The 22,467-nt window shown below is 38.0% G+C and overlaps 1 protein-coding gene across 2 annotated transcripts in view; it reads right to left on the bottom strand.

Moving 5' to 3' along the window:
• Positions 1 to 1,190: 1,190 nt before the first annotated feature.
• The window catches only part of DOCK11 (dedicator of cytokinesis 11), a 206,553-nt gene continuing 185,276 nt past the window's right edge, over positions 1,191 to 22,467 (bottom strand). For both annotated transcript variants that reach the window (XM_079765506.1, XM_079765507.1), the window contains 8 exons: positions 21,846 to 21,968; positions 15,994 to 16,107; positions 15,339 to 15,485; positions 9,134 to 9,344; positions 8,603 to 8,793; positions 8,092 to 8,192; positions 6,713 to 6,851; positions 1,191 to 3,500 (listed from right to left, as the gene is read on the bottom strand). In XM_079765506.1, the coding sequence (XP_079621632.1) occupies positions 3,378 to 3,500; positions 6,713 to 6,851; positions 8,092 to 8,192; positions 8,603 to 8,793; positions 9,134 to 9,344; positions 15,339 to 15,485; positions 15,994 to 16,107; positions 21,846 to 21,968 (1,149 nt within the window). In that variant the 3' untranslated portion in view covers positions 1,191 to 3,377. The remainder of the gene's footprint in view (positions 3,501 to 6,712; positions 6,852 to 8,091; positions 8,193 to 8,602; positions 8,794 to 9,133; positions 9,345 to 15,338; positions 15,486 to 15,993; positions 16,108 to 21,845; positions 21,969 to 22,467) is intronic.

Genomic DNA, 22,467 nt, shown 5'->3' with positions numbered 1-22,467 from the left:
ATGAGGGTAATGGAAAATGGCTGCTGCTTTGCATTTATAATGAAAAGACTCCTGCTATGTAGAGAGGAGAGCTGATTCGTTTCCAGCAACACCTGGCATGTTCCCTGCCCCAGCCATGAAGCCTGACAGCACCTAGCAAAGGTGTGTCCGCATAGCCATGTTGGCCTGGCTCCTGGAACGTTGGGAGCAAGTATGAGCTGCATTGATTAAAAAAAAGTAAAGATTGAAAAGCACCTCTTTGTACTCAAATGGCACTATAAAATGCAGATTACAGCATCTGATTTTGTCTTCTGTGTTGATTTTGAGGCAGAGTGCAAATAGGTTCATGGGAAATGCAGAAATAAACAAAGGGAAAGGGAGAGGATTCTGCCATCCACAGCACTGAACGTTGTTTTTTGTGTTTTGTTTTTTTCTTGTGTTATCCTTCTGTTCTTCAAGTCAGTATATGCCATTTAAACCACTTTATGGTGTTAGGTAATGAGCTCATGCTTCCTCTATTAAGAGCAAGCAGCAGTGCCTTTCATATGAGTCACATACATTTAATCCATTCAAATGGAGCATACTGAGTGGAGAGAATGGTATGTGTCATTATATAAAGAATTTGGCATTATGATGCTATCTGGCTGAAGATCTTGCTTATTTTGCAATTTAGAGAACGTAGACAAATCAGGCATTGAAAGTGAATGTGCATGCTTAAGTGCATGACTTTATTTTCATCCGTAACGACCACATGACTGGTCACCAGGAGGTGCATTGATGGGTCCCATGGCATGGTGGGTCTGGTGTCTTGCAGTGTGGCAGGTCTGGGTGAGGCTGTGTGGTGTGGATCAGGACTGGGGGACCTGAGGCTGCGCCCCCCCGCCCCAGTGCTGGGGGACCTGACACCATGCTCCCCACCCCGGTGCCGGGACGTGAGGCTGCGTCTCCCGCCTAGTGGGGCTTGACTGGGGTGGGGCCGGCTGGGTCTTGGTGTCGCCCAATGGGGGTGGGGCTGGCCGGACATTTCTATTATAGAGAAAGGGGAAATAGCAATATTAAAATATTTCCTCTAATTAATTCTCTTTTAATGTGCATGAATTTTGTGCACTGGGTCACTAGTGAATAATAAAATGGCAATAAATACATATTTATCAACAACCGAATCTAAAAAAGCCAAATAATCAAACAAACTGAATAAAAACAGACTCGTAGAGAACTTTTTGACAGTTGCCAGATGGGAGGGGGTTTGGGGGGTGGTGAAAAAGGTGAAGGTATTAGAAAATACAAATTGGTAGTTACAGAATAGTCATGGGATGTAAAGTACAGCATAGGAAATATAGTCAATAATATTTTGATAACTATGTATTGTGCCATGTGGGTACAAGATTTATTGAAATGATCACTAAGTTATATAATGTCTAATCACTGGGGCCGTGGTCGGCAAACTGCGGCTCGTGAGCCACATGCGGTTCTTTGGCCCCTTGAGTGTGGCTCTTCCACAAAATACCACGGCCTGGGCGAGTCTATTTTGAAGAAGTGGCATTAGAAGAAGTTTAAGTTTAAAAAATTTGGCTCTCAAAAGAAATTTCAATCTTTGTACTGTTGATATTTGGCTCTGTTGACTAATGAGTTTGCCGACCACTGCACTGGGGTATACACCTGAAACTAAAATAATAGTGTACATCAACTGTAATTGAAAATAAAAACCAATAAAAAAAGAAAAATGGCCAAGTCAGATGCATAATCTCAAAGATTTACTTGTTCACGAAGTATTTAAAAACCCAAGGCTCCATACAATCCATTTATATTTCAGTGTCTGTTTTTTGTGGGTGTGTCTGTAAAATAGGCTAAACTACATAAGAAAAATAAGTCTAACACTTAAAATTTACATGAAAGGCAGCCAAAATTATACAGATAATTCAAGCTAAAAAAGTTCTTCACATCTTGGTTTCTCCTGATTTATTTAGGTAGTCTGAGATGTCTTCATTATTAGAAATGTAATCCCTAACTTGCAGTTGCTAAGTCTGTGGTGGTTATGTATATTGACTCAAGAAATGCTGCAACCATCAAGTTCTATCAATATACTTCCTAACCTTGTAAACTGAAGAAAATAATCATTACAAATTCCTACCTCAGACTCTGCTGCTAAGGCTTAGAAGTTGCATAGTATGTACTGACTGCAAATTCTCAGAAATGTTTTGTTTAGCTTTATGGATAGCATCAGATGATAAAGTTCTGGCAACAAATGCCACTTGCTAGGGAAACCCATGCCACATAGGAATCCCTTGTCTTGTGTGTTGGAGGAGACCAACTTGATTACCTGGCATCATCAGGTCAAAACTTGAAGGAAGCTCGGCCGGTGTTGCTCAGTGGTTGAGAATCAACCTATGAACCAGGAGGTCACAGTTCTATTCCCCGTCAGGGCACATGTCCAGGTTTCGGGCTTGATCCCCAGTGGCAGGGGGTGGGGGTGTGGAATGCAGGAGGCAGCCAATCAATGATTGTCTCTCATCAATTTTTTTTTAGAGAATGTGGGAGGGGGAGAGGGAGAAACATCTATGTGAGAGAGGTACATTGATTGGTTGCCTCCTGTAGGCACCCAAACTGGGGCTGGAGAGGCAACTGAGGTACATGCCCTTGACTGGAATAGAACCCAAGACCTTTCAGTCCACAGGCTGAGGCTCTATCCACTGGGTCAAACTGGCTAGAGAAATTCTCTCTCATCACTGATGCTTCTCTCTCTCTCTCCCTTTCCCTTCCTCTCTGAAATCAATAAAAATATATTTAAAAAAGACTCGAAGGAACAGCAATCTTGGTATTTTTTTATGTATGTGCTTTCTTTGTGAAATTTTCCTTATTAAATAATGCTTTTGTTTCTTTTAGCCCAGCCTTGACTACTAGAAGGCAAGATTTCAAATTATCTCCCCAATTGGAAATACCCATGTTTTATGGAAATGTGATCATTTTTTCATCTAAGGATTAGTATAATAAATTGAGCTTCCTGTCAAGAAAAATGCTAAGTTCAAAGTATTATTTTCTTCACTTCAAATTATAAATAAGTTTTACCTTTTATTGTGTTCTGTTATACAATTTTACATAGTACCATTATTATTTTAAGCAATAATTAAGCAATTTGGATTTATGTTTTTTGAGCTCTATTTCTCAGTATATAGATTTACCTAAAAAAGTACAAACTAAGCACAGGGGTGCAATTTTCCAGGCACTTCCACGTTGCTTAAATATTTACAAATATGTAAGCACCCTGTTTGAAAGCATGAAAATTTTGGTGTCAGAAGGGAACACTCCATGTATATCAAATCGTTTAATTTTAACATTTGCACAGCTCCAAATATTCCTGAGAAAGGTCAGCCTCGTTCTCACTTTACATCTGTGGGTCCTCATATTTCAGCGGCATATCTTGGGGAACCATAACCTCTGTCACTCGATGTACCACTAATTGCACAAAATACATGTAATGTGTCGTTCATCCAGGGAGAATGCATTGTGTCTTCTTGTATTATCTAAAACAAAGGAAATATGCATGTTTATCATGAAGCAAAACAGCCACTGCCAAAAAAGTATGCGTATATGAAATTACAGGCATATTTCAATTTATCAATGACACTTAGCTATTTAAAATGACATCAAGCAAAAAGAGCAAAAAATAACATTACCGACTTAAGTCTTCAAAGCTGTATTACAAAGGCAGCATAGCAAAAAAGCAGAAAAGATCTGGTTATTCATTAAGAAAAATAAAAGACTGTAAAATGCAAAATTCAGTGAGAAGTGAGAGGAAATATAATCTTTAAAATATATATTTTTTAACACACGGTCATAATAAGAGCTCTAAACAGTGGACTCTTTGACATGACTTTATGGACCATCTTCTAACACAGTGGTTCTCAGGATCACCTGTGGGGCTTTACAAACATGCAGATACCCATGAACCTTCCCTGGAGATTTGGGAAATAATATTAAATGAAGAGAAGTGTCATAGTGCATATTTCTAAACACACACAATAATTATATAAGCTAATTGATACATAAGATTTTTATGGAAATGAAGAATTAAGAACTTTTGCTGTTCATAAAATATATTTTATAGCCCATAAATATAAACATGTATATTCATATTAATATACATATTTTTAAATTACCTATTTTGTGTGATCAAAAGAAACAGAGATCTTATGTTTAGATTAGATGAAATAAAATAGCACACACATATACATCCAACATCTTCATTATACCATCCTAACTTAGGTTTCAAGTTTTCAATACTTGGTTCTCTCAAGTTAGCTCTGAAACTTGAGTATTAATCCTGCAAATTGGCCTATAGTGGCAGTAATGCATCATATCATTTATGTTGCTATAAATCATGTCTTATATAAAATCCATAATAGAGACAGTTCCTCTTTACAACAATCATCATTCATGACACGTGTCTGAAAGCATATAGTTTTAAGAGATGACTAATTGATTGTCCATACCTTTCAGAGGTGACCAGTGAAATGGTCAACTCAATGGCCACCACAAACTCTATCTAATTAAGAAATATGTAATTAATAATTTTAAGACAATGTAAGTCCCTTTGAAAAAGTCAACAGCTTGAAGAAGTTTTTAAACTTTTTTTTAAAAGGACTATATATTTTGATATACTGTGACAGATTATATTGAAAAGAAAAAGCCAGGCTATATGTTTTTGTTAAGTACTCATTTAGCAAACTAAACAAAATAAATCATATTTCAATACACATTTACATTTTTAAATTTTGTATTACATTTTCCTTTGGGAAACAATGTCTCAATGTATATGACTGAAAAGCAGCTCTCTTTTATATGAGAATCTAATAAAAATATTGATTTACAAAAAATTCACTATAAAGTCAATGTTTGCCCCAAGTAAGGCACATTTGAATATGATGTATTATGACAAGAGAGCTTGCATAAATATAAACCAATATAAACAAAGATTTTTCTTGGTTAGATAACAATATATAATCTCCAGGGTCTAAAATATTGGTCTCTACAACTAAATAAAACAATCATGATTTATGGGAATTAAATGAGACATGTGAGAAATTTATAATAGCAGATTTGTAAAATCTATAGTTCAAGGGAAAAAAAACTATAAAATGACTGCTCTAAATATCTTGATCACAGTCATTGCAGTAAATTGAATAATTGTTTTCAATTTGAATAACAGAGTTCATGCAGCTAGGTTATGCAGCTGCATGCAAATTAAACAATTTTAATATAGTACACATTGGCTTAAAATGACATGTGTAATTATTTTATACCTTTTGTGAAGGAGGAACTTTTGCTGTTTTTTTCCCCTATGGATTATGAAGAACAGAAACCCATAAACTGGACAGTTTCTAGGAATAAATTGTCATCTATTTGATAAAAGTATACCTCAGAAAAGTGATGGTAAAGAAAGGTATACCCCCTGTACTGATGAACTGAGCTTGAGAGAGAGACAATAAAGAAAGTGGAATGGTTCCCCACTTTCCTAGTTTAGATCACCAGGCTGCTTTGAGAAAGAGACAAAAAAAGGGCCTATGAAAACTGAGCAGCAAAGGGATGCCTTGGAACAGTATGCACTCATTCCTAAGGGGGCTAATAGAAGTAAAGATAGAAAAAGAAGAAAAATAACACTGATTCCAGATTCCTTAAGCCAATAAGATTCCCAGCCACAGAGAAGGGCGAGTAGGAGACTGGGACAACCAACTGGTCATTTAAAGTTGGGATGATGAAAGTCTGGCTGACTGGATTCTCTAAACTGCAATGACAATGGTTAGAAAGTTAGACTTCTGGTCACTCAATGCAGCCTTAGGCTAATAGTAACTAAATTCCCTATTGCTCTTCCTTAGAAAAAGCAGATAAAATAAATTCAGAGAATAGAGCTTGATTTAAAATCAACTAGTTGTTTTCCTAGAAAAATTCTTCTTTTCTCCATCTTCCCACTGCAGTCCTTTGGATGCTAACCACTGTCAGCCTGTTTGTAAGTACACCCTTTGTGTGGCAGTCTCACACAGGTGAGTGCCTTCAAGCAATCACTGAAATACAGAGAGCAGAACAGATGTTTGTCTCCTTTCCAGAACCAGCTTTAAGAATGTGTTTTCTAAATGGTTGTACTTTAATGGCATAATTTGGCTCTAAGTGATGAATGGGTCTTCGCTTCTATACTTTTCAGGTTGGGTTTTACTAAGTTAGCTATAATTGTCATTAACACTCAGTCATATATTAAAATGCTAATAAGTTTTATGAAAATAGGGAGTTTTGCAGGCTGTATGGGTATTAAGATAATTTCCAAATTTTGAAAATCACTCAGGATCTCACCTAAATAACAGTATCTAGTTTCTTACAGCCACAATAGGGATAGTCATTTAGGGATTTGGCTATTGAGCCAATCTTTACTTCTTTAGGACCCTTCTAGAGAGACTCATCCAATGTTCACAGTAGAACGATGCAGACTTGTTCAGCTAGTCACTTCGAATGGCATTGTGACACACAGAACAATATGGTTTATTTCTTATCATTACTTTAGCAATTGCCTCAGATAATTGCTTCAAATTTAATTTGCATTATGTCATTTAAATGATTAATAATATGAGCAAATTTTAAAATACAGACTGAATAATTTCAAGGTAATGCATTTCAAACAGATTTTGTTAAGTAACACTTAAGGATCCAAGATCTTGTTTTCATGTTCAACCACCTTAATACTTGCCTGCTCATGGATAATGTCAGACAATTCTTTCACCATTTCTCTGAAATTTGACTTTAGGCCTTCATGGTACTCAATTTGATCCTCTTTAATTAGCCGCTCATTTAGTTCAAGTGCAATACTGCATGCTTGTATGAATTTCCTGTGAATGAAGATCAAAAATAAAGGTTTTGTTATTTACTCCCAGAAAGTCTCATTGATAATCATTTTGATATTAACTTTAACTATGGCTTTCTTGCCTATAAGGAATATTAGAATCCTATAATTTCTCATTGTGCCTTTGCTAATGCCACATCCTATCTGAAATACCCTTTCTTTTGTTTTCTATCTTTTCTCTCAAGTTTCTTATGTCCTTTAAAACCTAGTTCAAAACATATAACCGTTAGGATGCCTACTTGCTCAGTCATTTACTTGATATTATATCAACTAAATTTGTGCTAACATTAGTTTACATTTGTAGATAATGAGTCATTCATTCAAAAATACTTTATTTGGGGCTCACTATGTACCCAGGACAGTGCTGGGTGCTGTAGGTATGAAGTATCTGCCCCGAATTCATAAGAGTGGGGGCAAAGTTGATGACTTACCATAAAAGTACTTTTCCATTATTTCGTGTATTTATGTTTAATATCCATAACTAGAGTGTAGGTCTTAGGAGACAAAGTACCTCATTGCCCATTTGTTTTTTATTCCTGTCACAGCAACTAGTAGAATATTTTTGTACATGCCAAGCCCTTTAATAAATATTGGTGAATGAATGACTACTGTTATTCTGCAACCCAGAATAGCTGGCAACACACAGGAAAAGTAAATGAAATAAGTTGGGAGCAAATGAATGGGTAACTTTATCGTCTATTTTACTCAACTGTCTCTCTTATTCTGAATCTAAACTCTTTTCATATATTAAATAGATTCAAACATTCCTTAGCTTACAGTGATGTTCATTCAAGACAAGCTATTACATGTCCGAGACTGGCAGAATTCAAGTGGAACTAAGGACATAGGACAGGAGGCAAGCCTCTCCAATCCTTCCAGTTCCACTTTTATTCCTACCCTAAATGGTCAAAAATGCTGTGGCATGAGGTCAGTGGGGCAAAGGAGGAAACTGCGTAATGAATTTAGGCTTGTGTTTGTGTCACAACATCCAAAGCAATAAAGTAAGTTGGTTTATTTAATCTCTTGCATCACTAGGGCATTGTTAATGTCCTGCAGCAAGAAAGAGATCCTGCATTTACTCTCTAATTAGCATTAGGAGGTCACTTAAATATTGTAAAAGAGAACAAAGAATGTCCTTTTCTGGACAGATATTATTTGGTGAATATTTTGGTTTCTTTTAAGAAGAAAATGGAATACAAGAACAGTGAAAACTACAAAGCACTTACCTAAACATGTCTTTCAACTCACTGACTTTCTTAGATGGATACTTGCTAGCTTGACTGTCATTTAAGAAAGCTCTTGCATATGCTAATGGACCAGCATTTACCTAGATTACAGAAAAAGAAAAATGAAAGTTGTCAGAATGTAAATTTTTGCATTTCTCTTAAAAAAAAACAATACCCAAATACATTAAAAATCTGCATCTGAGAAACATATTTTCTATTCTTACTGTAAGCTTACATGAAAAATGATTAACTAAAGCAAATAATCTGCAAAGATGACATGCTAATAAATTAGTTAATGATTTCTGATATGTAAATAAAGAGTTTGGCTATAGTCAGAGGGATTTATGTTAAAGTCCTCTGACATACACAACATTTATTCAAATTGAACATAGTTTCTGTATTGAGTTAATCAAAATTAATGCACAGGTATTTGCACTCGATAAGACTATATCACTTAGGAAAGCAAGAAAACACCAAGAAACATCTAATACATGTTTGACAACCAACATACCTGCACTGAAACACAGCCCTGCAATTTCAGTTGGAGCTGAATCATGTCCACATCAGCAGAAGAGCAAAGTTTTTGCAGCTCTGCAGTTTTATCTTTTATTTCATCAGTAGCAACATCAATTGGCTTTAAGTTAACCTGCTGTTCATAGTTTATAGGGATCCTCTTCTTCACATATGGAAACGAGTTTGAAGCTATTAAAATATTAAGATAGATATACTATCTCAAAAAAGTCATTTGTTCAAACAGTCAAATTGATTCTTAAAAATTCACTGTGCTTAATTTTCCCCAGGCCTTCTCTAGACAATACCTTAGGGTACCACCTTATTACTTCAGAATTGAGAAAGAAATTATCTTTATGAGACACTTCAATCACGATTTGCATATAGGAAAACTATGATTTAGCACATACCTATGTTGGTGCAAGAACAAAGAATGATTAAAATTTCAGTTACATTTTCTGGCTGGCCAGCTGCTACCTGTGTTTATTTCAAAGGACCAAGTCAAACAAGTCATATGCAAAGTCCTACTTACTAGTCAGGATTGTACGACGTTTACACTGTTCTTCTATGCAGCCTTGCTTTTTGCCAGATAATGTATAAGGAGCCTCAAAAACAAATTTGTTGATATTATGGTTTCTTTCAAACTCGGTCTTTCTTTCTGTGAGTTCTTTGTCATCAAAGTAGGGCTTCACGTAAGTGACTTGGATATGAGCATATTTTGGATCAAGCTCTTTGGCATTTACCTATAAATAAGAAAGTTCTGGTTTTTATTGAATAAAATGGAAAAGGGGGTACAGGTAAGCTACCAACTCTTTTGAGATTAATTGAGGTACATTGCCACTATGACCGTGTTCACAATTGAACAGACACTTGGAGGAGGTCTTTGTTCTTTTTTAGGGATCATTTCCTTCCAATTATATAGAAGTTACAGAAACCTATTTGGAGATTACAGAAATGTAGGAAGAAGATAAAACTATAATCCTACCTCTCAGTAGTGACCACTATTCACATATTCATACATTTCCTTCCAATATTTTTCCTATGCACATATATTTACAAAACTGAGATCATTGTTTTATAATCTGAATCCATAAAAATATATAAAAATGGTTAATTGCATATTTGAATTCCGCCTCAATAAACATGTATTAGAGAGAGGACTCTGAGATGACAGAGCAGCAGAAATCTACCTTTCTACCTAGACAACAGTTACATTGGCAGAATCTGTCTGATGAAACTATTTTGGAACTCTAGAGTCTGTTGATGACTTGCAACTTCTGGGGGAAGACTTAAACATAAAATTGCAGTTGATTTTGATTTTGGTCAGTTTCAGCTCTTGGCACAATGGCAGCTACTCATACACTTCACCTCAGCCCCATGTCAAGCAGCTGTGCACATGTTCCCGGAACAGCATTATTCACAACAGCAAAAACATGAAAGCAACCCAAGTGCCCACCGACACATGGATAAACAAAATGTGATACACACACACACACACACACACACACACACACACACACACTAGAAAATTATTCAGCCTTAAAAAGGAAGAATATTCCACAATATGCTACAACATAAATGAACCTTGAAGATATTCTTTTTTTAAAACATATTTTATTGATTTTTACAGAGAGGAAGGGAGAGGGATAGAGAGTCAGAACATCAATGAGAGAGAATCATTGATCGGATGCCTCCTGCACATCCCGCACTGGGGATTTGCCCGCAACCAAGATACATGCCCTTGACTGGAATCGAACCTGGGACCCTTCAGTCCACAGGCCGATGCTCTATCCACTGAGCCAAACCGGTCAGGGCAAAGATATTCTAAGTGAAATAAGCTAGTCACAAAAAGACAATTCCACTTATATGAGGTATTTAGAGAAGTCAAAAATCACAGAGACAGAAAGTAGAATGATGGTTGCTATGACAGAGGGGAGGGGAATGAATTATTGTTTAATGGGTAGAAAGCTTCAATTTTACAAGATGAAAATGGCTTTGAAGATGGTGAGTGGTAATGGCTGCACAACAATGTGAATTAAGATAATATCATTGAACTGTACACTTAAAAATGGTTAACACAATATATTTTACTAGAAGCCTGATGCACAAAAATTCATGCAAGAGTAGGCTTTCCTTCCTCTGGCTGGCTTCCCCTGGCCACCTGCAGGCACCCTGGATCCTGGCTGGCTTCGCCTGGGCCCCAGCTTTGTCAGGAAGGATGTCCAGAATGACGTCCGGAAGACGTCCAGTCTAATTAGCATATTACCCTTTTATTATTATAGATGTACTCCAGATCAGTGGTCGTCAACCTTTCAGGTCTCACAGACCACCGTTGGTCCGTGGACCACCGGTTGGCGACCGCTGCTTCAGATAGTGCCCAGTACCCTCTTTCTGTGTTTAAGCCAACTAATATTGACTTGTGTCGTTGCCAATATCCTTACATTTTATGATAGTCAGACCTTTTTGTGTTTAGTGTAAGAAGCAAAATATCAAACAAACAAACAACAGAAACCTTCTAAGAAATAGTCTCTGTAACTCTTTTTCCCTCCACATATACAGGACAGACAGCGTATAGAAAGTTTCTTACCATCTTTTCCCTTCTCCAAATCTATTCTACTTGCTCTTACATAAAAACCTAAAAGCCTTAGGTTTTTTTATTTCCAGAAACCTTAACCTTCTTTTATCTCCCATTAAAAAGCTAGATCTCTCTAGAGAGCCATCAGGAGATAGTTGAGTTAATTATCTGGCTAAGACAAAATACGGAAGGAAAATAAAAAGGGCCACGCCTGAGTTTAACTTTATAAAGTGAATTATGTGTGATAAATAATTCCAAAAGCACACAAGGGAATATATGAAAAGTAAAAAATGACTTTCTTCCCATGTAAGACTCTAGTTTCTTTCTTCAGGACTAACCATGGTTAACAATTTTATATGTATTGTTCCAGAAATTTCCTAAGCATATACCATTTATACAAGTGAGTATATGTGAATAAGTTTTTACACAAATGTGATCTTACTATCTATACAATCCTGCACCTCATCTTTTTCCCTCCTAAGCAATATATCTTGGTAGATTTCTAAGTATTGATATGAAACTCTTAATACCTAGGTTACTATATCCATTGTGGGTAATACCACCATTTCTTTAGCCATATGGACATTTAGACTGCTTTCAGGTTTTTGCTATATAAACTTTGCCAAAATAAATACCTCTAAACATATATCTTCATGTATGTACATCTACAAGATAAAATTTTAAATGTGCAACTGTTAGGTCCAAGGAAACATACAGTTTAAAATATTGGGATATATTACTGAACTGCTCTTTACACTGTCTGTACAGGTTTTGTTCTTTGCAAAGTAAAAGAGTGTTTTTTTTTAATTTTTACTCTCACACATTAAGAAAGAAATAGACTGTTAAAAGCAGCAACTTCTTATTATATCTGGTGCCTATGGGAATTGACTAAAATATTGTGCATACAAATAATGTCAGGAGTCCAGGCACCTATGGTGGTTTGTCATTAGCACATGTTGTCCAGGTTTTCAGAGGCAGAATAAAACAGAAAACTGTATGCTGTTCAGCAAGCCTGGCTTTCCATTAATTCCCCATTAGTAGTATCAGTAGTGTGGTGGCAAGCCTAAGACTATCTGGCTATCCTATCTAATAATCCAATAATAGACAAATATGCAAATTGACCATACCTCTGACACTCCCACAAGCCACACCCACCATCCAATCAGAGAGAGCATGCAAATTAACCAAAACCAAGATGGCTACAGCCACAGAGAGCAAGGTTTCCTAGGTAACAGAGGAAGCCAAGCTTTCCGCCTGCCCTGGCCAGGCCTAAGCCTCCACTCAAGCTACAAAGTTTCAATTATAGAAGGTAAACAAATTCAAACAAATGGCGGCAGAATGGAGCTTGAGAGAGCAGGCCAGGGTTGCCGCCGGCAACAGGGGAAGCAAAGCTTTCCGCACACCCTGGCCAGGCCCACCCACTTAAGGCAACAAAGTTTCAATTATAACCCCAACACAAATGGCTGGCGGGCCTTGGAGGGAGCCCCAGGCTTGGCTCCGCTCCAGGCTACAAAGTTTCAATTGTAGAAGGAAAATAAATTCCAGATACCAGGGCCTCCACTTGGATTGCCAGGGGGCGTGGAGGGCAAACCACCACAGGCCCCTCGCTCAGGCCGCCCCACGCCCCAAGGGAACCCCACCCTGATCAGGGACACCCTTCAGGGCAAACCAGCTGGCCCCCACCCCTGTACCAGGCCTCTATCCTATCTAATAAAAGAGTAATATACAGATTGATCATCACTGCAACACACAATATAGCTGCCCCCATGTGGTCAAAGATCCTGCCCCCATGTGGACACAAGATGGCCACCACAAGATGGCCAGCAGGAAAGGGCAGTTGGGAGGCACCCAGCCTGCAAGGGAGGGAGGGCAGTTGGGAGGCACCTGGCCTGCAAGCGAGGGCAGTTGAGAGGGACCAAGCCTGCAAGGGAGGGCAGTTGGAGGTGATCAACCCTGCAGGAAAGGGCAGTTAGGGGTGACCAGGCCGGCAGAGGAGGGAAGTTGGGGGCAAACAGGCTGGCAGCAAAGTGGTTAGGGGGTGATCAGGCTGGCAGGCAGAAGCGGTTAGGGGCAATCAGGAAGGCAGGCAGGCAAGCAGTTGGGAGCCAGCAGTCCTGGATTGTGAGAGGGATCCCATATTGGCGAGGGTACAGGCTGGGCTGAGGGACAACCCCCCTCCGTGCACGAATTTCGTGCACCGGGCCTCTAGTAAGGAGATAAAAATCTTCTGCTCTCTTAATCCAATAAAACACAAAATAGTTAAAACTAGTAAGGAAAGAAGCCAGAGATCCTGCCAAATATTAATGAATCTTGGACCTACCAGTAAATCTATTTTTATATGTCTAAGGTTCAAGATAAAACCATCTCCAAGAGATGTAGGTAAGTCTACAAAGCGAAGAGATGATTTTCACGGTGGGCAGTGAAGTCTTCACCATTGCCATGGGCTTTGCACTCTGACAATGCTGCCTACTAGCTGTTAAGTGCTTTGCAAAGCACCATTTTCCATGGGGAAATACTGCTGTGATCTACAGATCCTGACTGTATAGGTCCTTTCTACCTTAAAGATCAGCTATCTGGTATAGGCACTGTGGCAAAAAGTATGGAGTTTTCTAAAAAAATAAATTAAAAAAATGGAGCTCCCATTTGACCCAGTAATCCCACTTCTAGGAATATATCATAAGAAATCAGAAACACCGATTAGAAAGAATATATGTACCCCTATGTTCACAGCAGCACAATTCACCCTAGCTAGGGTTTGGAAACAGCCTAAGTGCCCATCAGCAGATGAGTGGATTAAAAAACTGGAATACTACGCTGCTGTAAAAAAGAAAGAACTCTTACAATTCGAAACAGCATGGATGGACCTGGAGAGCATTATGCTAAATAAAATAAGCCAGTCAGAGAAAGATAAATATCACATGATCTCACTCATTTGTGGAATATAATGAACAACATAAACTGATGAACAAAAACAGATCCAGAGACAGAGAAGCATTGATCAGACTTTCAAACCTCAGAGGGAAGCCAGGGGAGGGGGAGGGTAAGAGATCAACCAAAGGACTTATATGCATGCATATAAGCATAACCAATGGACACAGACAGTAGGGGGTGAGGGCATGGGCTGGGGGGTGAGAGTGGCCGGGGAGAGGTCAATGGGGGAAAAGGGAGACATATGTAATATTTTAAACAATACAGAATTTAAATAAGAGAAAATCAGCTCTGTTCCTGGGCACTCCCACAGTAACTAAGGAAGGTCAGGAATTCGTGCTATGCTTTCCTGAAATTCTGTCTATAGGGACCTATGCATTTCCCAGGAAAGGGCCTCTCTTGATGGAACCTTTCTCATCCTGCCTTGGCAGGGCCTGATGAGATGGATAACCTTTAGAGTAAGACCCAAGGTATCTCTCCTAAACCCACTTCATTATAAATGTAACTACTGAACTAAGGATATCTTTAGAATAAAATGTGTGCCTCAAGATGATTTTAATCATTAAGTATAACATTGAGAATCATGATGAGCAATGGCAATCAAAATAATAGCTAACCTTTATTAAGCATGCTGGCTTCTATTATTATTAATGAATGTTTTTTATGTACCAGAAACTCTACTTTCCATATATTTACTCATTTAATCCATATAAAACTCCACGAGGAAGGCAATAATAATAATTATTATTATTACTTTAATCCTCAACAGAGGACATGTTTTTTATTGATATGAGAGAGGGAGAGGGGGAAGGGAGGGAGAAAGACACATTGATCAGTTGCCTCCCATATGCACCCTTATTGGGGATTGAACCACAACCTGTGTATGTGCCCTGACTGGGAATCGAACCCGTGACCTTTCTGTGTATGGGATGACACTCCAACCAACTGAACCACACAAGCCAGAGCAAAGGCACTATTATTATCTCCATTTTACTGAGAAAAATAAGGCACAGAGAGGTTAAGTAACTTCCCCATGGTCACACAGCTAGCAAGTGACAGAGAATGGAGATTTGGATCCTGCTCTCTCTGACTCCAAAGCCCCTGTCCTTTCTTTCACTATCGGAAAAGACTCTATTTCCATGCTTCTACTCCACCAGCTAATAAAAAAAGTCAAGAGCAATATACCATGCTTGGAACTACCAAATAATGATTTCACAATGTAGGGTATAGTTACCTTGTCTGAATCCTGAATTATTTTCACATTCTCTGTACCAAATTTTTCACCATAAAGTTTAACAAGTCTGAGGGAAATCTCTGAGAGACCAGTGAGCTTTGGCTCTTTGTAGATGTACTCCTTTCCATCTTCTTCTTCAAAAAAAGACTGTTGTAAAGTTAAACATACAATCATTTATAAATAGTATGAGCAAATAGCATTTAAAGAAAACCTACTAAATAGCTACCAATAATGCATTTGAAATACATTTGAAATAAAAGTACTGAAATCCACGTCCATATATTCCCCCTGTTAACATCAGATAAATGAGAATTTTCAAATTCACAGTCATATGAATATGATTGGCCTACAGATTTTCACACTAGATTTTTCTCGTTCCCAGTATACTTACCTGTTTTTCATTTGAAGCTCAAACTACTAGATATTAAAAATATACTTTTGGAAGCTTCACAGAAAATGAAAGTGAGGGGAAAAATCAAATGCTATATGCTGGACTCTGACCTAATGGGTTTAGATATGAGAGCCACAGTGAACTTTGTACTTGCAAAAGAGGCTTCCTGTGGTTGTGATCGGCAGTCTATCTGGACAGAATTCTAATAATGTAAAGGTGAATATTTAAAAAGAAAAAGAACTTTATGAACTAATGTTTACTTACTTGGCCATAAAAAGCAACTCTGAAGAAAGTGCCTAAAAGTCTTTTTTTTGTGTGCATAACCTCCAGAATTTTTGTGTAAGCTCCATGAAGAGTTCTATAAACTTGAGTAAGTTTCTGAAAAATGAGAATATACAAATCAGCTTTGCATATTGGTTAAATATTAAAATGAATTTAAGATAAATGCCCAGGGATAAAGAAAAGAAAAGAAAAGAAAAGAAAAATGCCCAGGGGGAAAAAACAACATTTCCTTGTCAAAATGATTTTGGTGGGGTCATTCACACCCCCATCCCTACTATCACAATTAGACAAAATCTTAACTTTAGGTCTAAGGATAGAGCTGAAAACAGTCAAACAATATTGTATTTTTAAGTATCATACTTTATTCCATTAACATCTCAATGGTAACATGCACTTTAAAAATACTATATTATTACTGACTACTATTTTCGATATTTCTTAATTATTTAAACTGAAACAGAAGCAAAATGTTTTGCTTGAATCCTTAGGTGGAGAGATAGAATAAACAATTCATGCAAAAACTTTTGGAGATAAAAATGAAATACAGATACAAAAATAAGTAATAGTATAAGCCTCAGTGAGGTGTGCTTTTATACATGTACACAGATGTTTTCAAAGAATATGTTCTTCTGCACACCCAGAAAAGGAGAGCACATGGTGCAAAGAACATTATCAAGAATGTGAAATGACAACCTATAGAGTGGGAGAAAATTTTTGCAAATTAAAATCTGATGAAGGTTTTGGATTAGGAAAATATTAAGAACTCTCATAATTTAAAAAAAGACAACCCAATTTTAAAATGGGAAAATCAACAGGTACATGAAAAGATGCTCAACATCACTAATTATTAGGGAAAAGCAAATCAAAGAGATACCACTTCACACCTGTTAGAATGGCTATTATCAAAAAGGCCAGAAATAAATGCTGGTGAGGATTTGGAGAAAGGGAACTCCCTGTGCACTGTTGATGGGAATATAAATTGGTGCAATTACTATGGAAAACAGTATTGAGGTTCCTCAAAAAATTGAAAGTAGAACGATCAACTGATACAGCAATTCCATTTCTGGGTATTTATCTGAAGAATGAAGAGGAACATGCATCCCCATGTTCATTGCAGCATTGTTTATAATAGCCAAGGCATGAAAACAATGTAAATACCCATCTATGGATGAATTGATAAAGGGGTGTGTGTGTGTGTGTGTGTGTGTGTGTGTGTATTCACAACGGAACATTATTCAGCTATAAAAAAGAATGAAATTTTGCCATTTGCAACAGGGATAGACCTTGAGGGCATTATGCTAAGTGAAATAAGTCAGACAGAGAAAGATAAATACTGTATGCTCTTATATGTGAAATATACAAAACAAAACAAAACCCTGAGCTCATGGATATAAAAAACAGATTGGTGGTTGCCTGAGGCAGTGAGCAAAATGGGTGAAGGAAGTCAAAAGGTACACATTTCTAGTTATAACACTAGTAAGTCATGGAGATGTAATTATAGAATGGTGACTACAGTTAATAATACTGTATTGCATATTTGAAAGTAGCTAGAAGAGTGGATCTTGAAAGCTTTGATCACAAGAAAAAAATTGTGTAACTATATATGGTGATGGATGTTAACTGGACTTATTGTGGTGATCATTTTGCAATACAAATATTGAATCATTATGTTGTACCCCTGAAACTGATATAATGTTATGTCAATTATACCTCAATAGAAAGCCTACCTAATAAAAGGGTAATATGCAAATTGACCTCACCTTTGCTACGCCTAAGCCACGCCCACCAGCCAATCAGGGCGAGTATGCAAATAAACCCAACCAAGATGGCTACAGACACAGAGAGCATGGTTTCCCAGGCAACGGAGGAAGCCAAGCTTCCGCCTGCCCTTGCTAGGCCTAAGCATCTACTCAAGCTACAAAGTTTCAATTATAGAAGGTAAACAAATCTTAACAGAAATGGCGGCAGCCACGGAGCTGGAGAGAGCAGGCCAGGGTTGCCCCTGGCAACGGAGAAAGCAAAGCTTTCCACACACCCTGGCCAGGCCCAGGCCTCCGCTTAAGGCTACAAAGTTTCAATTATAGAAAGGGCTGCCGGCCATGGAGCAAGCAGGAGGCTTGGCTCCACTCCAGGCTACAAAGTTTCAATTGTAGAAGTTAAATAAATTCCAGATACCAGGGCCTCCTCTTGGGTCGCCAGGGGGCGTGGCTGGCCTGCAAACCACCACAGGCCCCTCGCTCAGGCCGCCCCATGCCCCAAGGGAACCCCCATCCTGATCCGGGACACCCTTCAGGGCAAACCAGCTGGACCCCACCCCTGCACCAGGCCTCTATCCTATCTAATAAAAGAGTAATATGCAGATTGACCATCACTCCAACACACAATATTGAGGCCCCCATGTGGTCAAAGATCCTGCCCCCATGTGGACACAAGATGGCCACCACAAGATGGCCAGCATGGGAGGGCAGTTAGGGGTGACCAGGCCAGCAGAGGAGGGAAGTTGGAGGGAAACAGGCTGGTAGGGGAGCAGTTAGGCATCAATCAGGCTGGCAGCAGAGTGGTTAGGGGGTGATCAGGCTGGCAGGCTGAAGTGGTTAGGGGCAATCAGGAAGGCAGCCAGGTGAGCAGTTGGGAGCCAGAAGTCCTGGATTGTGAGAGGGATGTCTGGTGGGATCGGGCCTAAACGGGCAGTCGGACATCCCTCGAGGGGTCCCAGATTGGAGAGGGTACAGGCTGGGCTGAGAGACACCCCCCCATCTCCGTGCACAAATTTCGTGCAATGGGCCTCTAGTTATATATAAAAGAAAAAATATGGGCAAAGGACTTGAGTATACATTTCTCCAAAGGAGATATACAAATGCTCAACTAGTACACAGAAAGATGTTCAAAATCATTGGTCATTAAGGAAATACAAATCAAAACCACACTCTGATACCACTTCACAACCACTAGGATGACTTTTTTCTAAAATACATTTTTATTGATTTCAGAAAGGAAGGGAGAGGGAGAGAGAGATAGAAACATCAATGATGAGAGAGAATCATCCATCAGATGTCTCCTGCATGCCCCCTACTGGGAATCGAGCCCACAACCCAGGTTTTGCCCTTGACCAGAATAGAATCATGACCTCCTGGTTCATAGGTCAATGCTCAACCACTGAGCCACTCCCAGCTGGGCTAGTATGACTTTAATAAAAAAACAAAAACAAGTGTTGTTCAGGATGTGGCATGTGTACTTTGCTGGTGGGAAGTAAAAGGGAAAACAGTTTGGTGGTTACTGAAGAAGTTAAGCATAGAATTATATGGCCCAGATATTCCACTCTTGGGTATATACCCAAGATAAATGAAAATATGTCCATACAGAAATTTACAAACGAATGCTTACAAAAGCACCATTCCTAATTGTCAAAAGGTGGAAACCACCCAAATGTCTGTCAGTGAATAAATGGATAAACAAATTGTGAAATACCATTCAGACATAAAAAAATAATGTTCTGATACATGCTACAAACATTATACTGTGTGAAAAAAGCCAGACACAAAAGGTCACATCTTGTATTAATCCTTCTTATATGGCATATCCAGAATAGGTAAATCCATAGAAACAGAAAGCAGATTAGAGGATGGTGGATGAGTGCACAGTGGTTGTTATAAAATGAGTATGGGGTGTTTTTCCAGGGTGATGAGAACATTTCAAAACTAAAAGAGGTGGTGGGTGTACAATATCATTAATGCACTAAATGCCACTGAATTGTTCATTTTAAAATGGTTAATTGTATGTTATGTGAATTTCATCTCAATAAAAAAAAAGGAGAGCATAGAAGGCGTTCTATCTAAAATTCTTTCCATATTATTTCCTGCATTTGAGCTCAATTTGAAGGAAATTTTCCTTACCTTTATGGTTGCTATCTTTGACATTTTCCAGCCTATCCCATAAAGGTACATACCAGCATCCTAAAAACCATTGCTTTATCACATGCACAATGCTTGGGGATCTGCACAGGCCCTTATATCCCTACAAGAAAACAGAACTCATTCCCTATTAAAAAAAATATTGTCTCCTTTAATGTGTAGGGAAGATATATTTTCCTTTCTTCACTATTAGTTGATTGAGTAGCAAAGTGAGCCATGGATTTCTAATGGCTTGATCTTTAACCTAAGAGCAAGAAAGTAGATATTTTGAAACCTTTCACAAAGGTTCTTAGGATGTAATGTATTGATAGGAGGGGCAATGCCAATTCTTGTCCCATAGGCTATTCTTTTCCATCTAGATGACCTAGATTTATTTAACTCTTGCTTATTAACACAATCACTTGACCTCCACTATAATTTTTCAGGCATGCCTCCTATACACCAAAAGTATGGCAAAGAGAGAAAGACCCAGAACCTGGGAAGAAGATGTGAGTTTGATCAGAGCCAGTTTAGAGGGGAGATTAGAACACTATCCAGGTTATAATATTAAGTACCTGTATTCTCAGTCTTGGAAACTTCTTCAATAAAGAAAGACTATCTACCTGCTTGCTATATTTAAGGATAAACAGCTTTGCTTTTTTAAAAGAAATGGCTTGAATCCTAAATGAACCCTTGCTGGCACGGAAGGGGCAGAAATTATGATGTGGACTCAGAGACAAAAATACAGAAAAATCCTGTTTAATGTTGGTGGCAACAGCTGTCAATTATACTACTATTCTTTATGAACTACATTTTATCAATAACTTTATCTGGCAAACTAAATTGGAAAAACTCATAATAGAACTATTACTAGTGTTGTATTACCTCTCCAATTGTCACCTGCCAGCACCTTTAGTCTCCCCCATGGAATTGCAAAGAATAGAATCAAGTCTATGCCTCCTCTGGGGCAACATGAAAATTCAATAGCTTTTTAAAGTGAAGGTTTAGTGAAGTCAACATTGATTTTTTATGCCCTGAGGGAAATTAAGGAGGTGGCTAGAAAGAACCTCTGGTTTCAGAACCACTGTTATAATTTAAATTTATATTTTGGATGTTTTACCCTTAATTTCAATTGGAGCATTTATGTAAATATAAGGTAGGATTCTGAGGATTGAACAGCATTTTCTTTTTAAAACAGAGGAATGTCTCTTATTTTATTTTAAAATATATTTTATTGATTTTTTACAGAGAGGAAGGGAGAGGGATAGAGAGTTAGAAACATCGAAGAGAGAGAAACATCGATCAGCTACCTCTTGCACACTCCCAACCGGGGATGTGCCCACAACCAAGGTACATGCCCTTGACCGGAATCGAACCTGGGACCCTTCAGTCTGCAGGCTGATGCTCTATCCGCTGAGCCAAACCAGTTAGGGCTGAACAGCATTTTAAAAAAATATATATTTTTATTGACTTCAGAGATGAAGGGAGAGGGGGAGAGAGAGAGAGAAAGAGATAGAAACATCGATGATGAGAGAGAACCATTGATCGGCTGCCTTCTGCATGACCTCTACTGGGGATCGAGCCTTCAATCCAGGCATGTGCCCTTGACAGGAATCGAACTTGGGACCCTTCAGTCTGCAGGCTGACGCTCTATCCACTGAGCCAAACCAGCTAAGGCTGAAGAGTATTTTTAAGGATTGTAACTTCCCAAGTGGACAAATGTGTCAAAGTGATACATTAAGTATTTATATTCTAGGATAAGAAAGAAATGTCATAATATAATTAACCTTCTATTCTTCAGAGGTCATATAGTAATAGTAACATAACTATATTACTGCTTTTTCCAAGACCAAAATAAAATATTAAATTACAGATTTAATATCTAGAAAATATAAAGAACTCTCACAATTCAACAAAAATGGGCAATGATGCAAACGTGATTACCTCAAACTCACGGCGTTTCTCATAAATTGGAATGATCAGCTTGGAAATCTCAGAAATTACTTCATAACGTTCTGCTTTCCATAAGCCATCCACACATTGTTCTAGCAACTCCAGCAAAACTTCCTGCATTAAGAGAAAAAATGTAATCAGGAATTAAAAATAGTTTTAGAGTTCTGGGCAAATAAATTATGAACCATTTCAAGTTAACAAAGAATAAACAGACTGTACTAATTTAAAAGAAATGCAAAGGATTATATTTGTGTAACTATAGTTTTGAAATCAAATACTTGAAATATTTGAAATTAAAACCGTTCTTAAAAATATGAAATGAACATTGACATTAGTAAACTACATTCATTTGTTTTGTTTATGCATATAATGAAGATGTTAACTATACTTACAAATGTTAATATACTGAGAAGGATTATCTTTGAAAAGGGGTAAATTGCTTGTTCCAAACTCAGGAGGTCTGAATTAAATTTTATTATTATTGGTTTAACTCATGTATTTTAATACAGGCACTCAATCAGGGGTTGGGAACGTCTAGCCCATGGGCCATATAAGGCCCATGATATCATTTAGTCTGGCCCTGCCAAAGTATTAGGCGTGAGTTAATTAGATG

The sequence above is a fragment of the Cnephaeus nilssonii genome (genome assembly GCF_951640355.1).
Source record: "Cnephaeus nilssonii genome assembly, chromosome: X".
Classification (NCBI taxonomy): domain Eukaryota; kingdom Metazoa; phylum Chordata; class Mammalia; order Chiroptera; family Vespertilionidae; genus Cnephaeus; species Cnephaeus nilssonii.
Note: the sequence above shows the minus strand (reverse complement) of the source record. Positions and strands in the feature narration are given on the sequence as shown.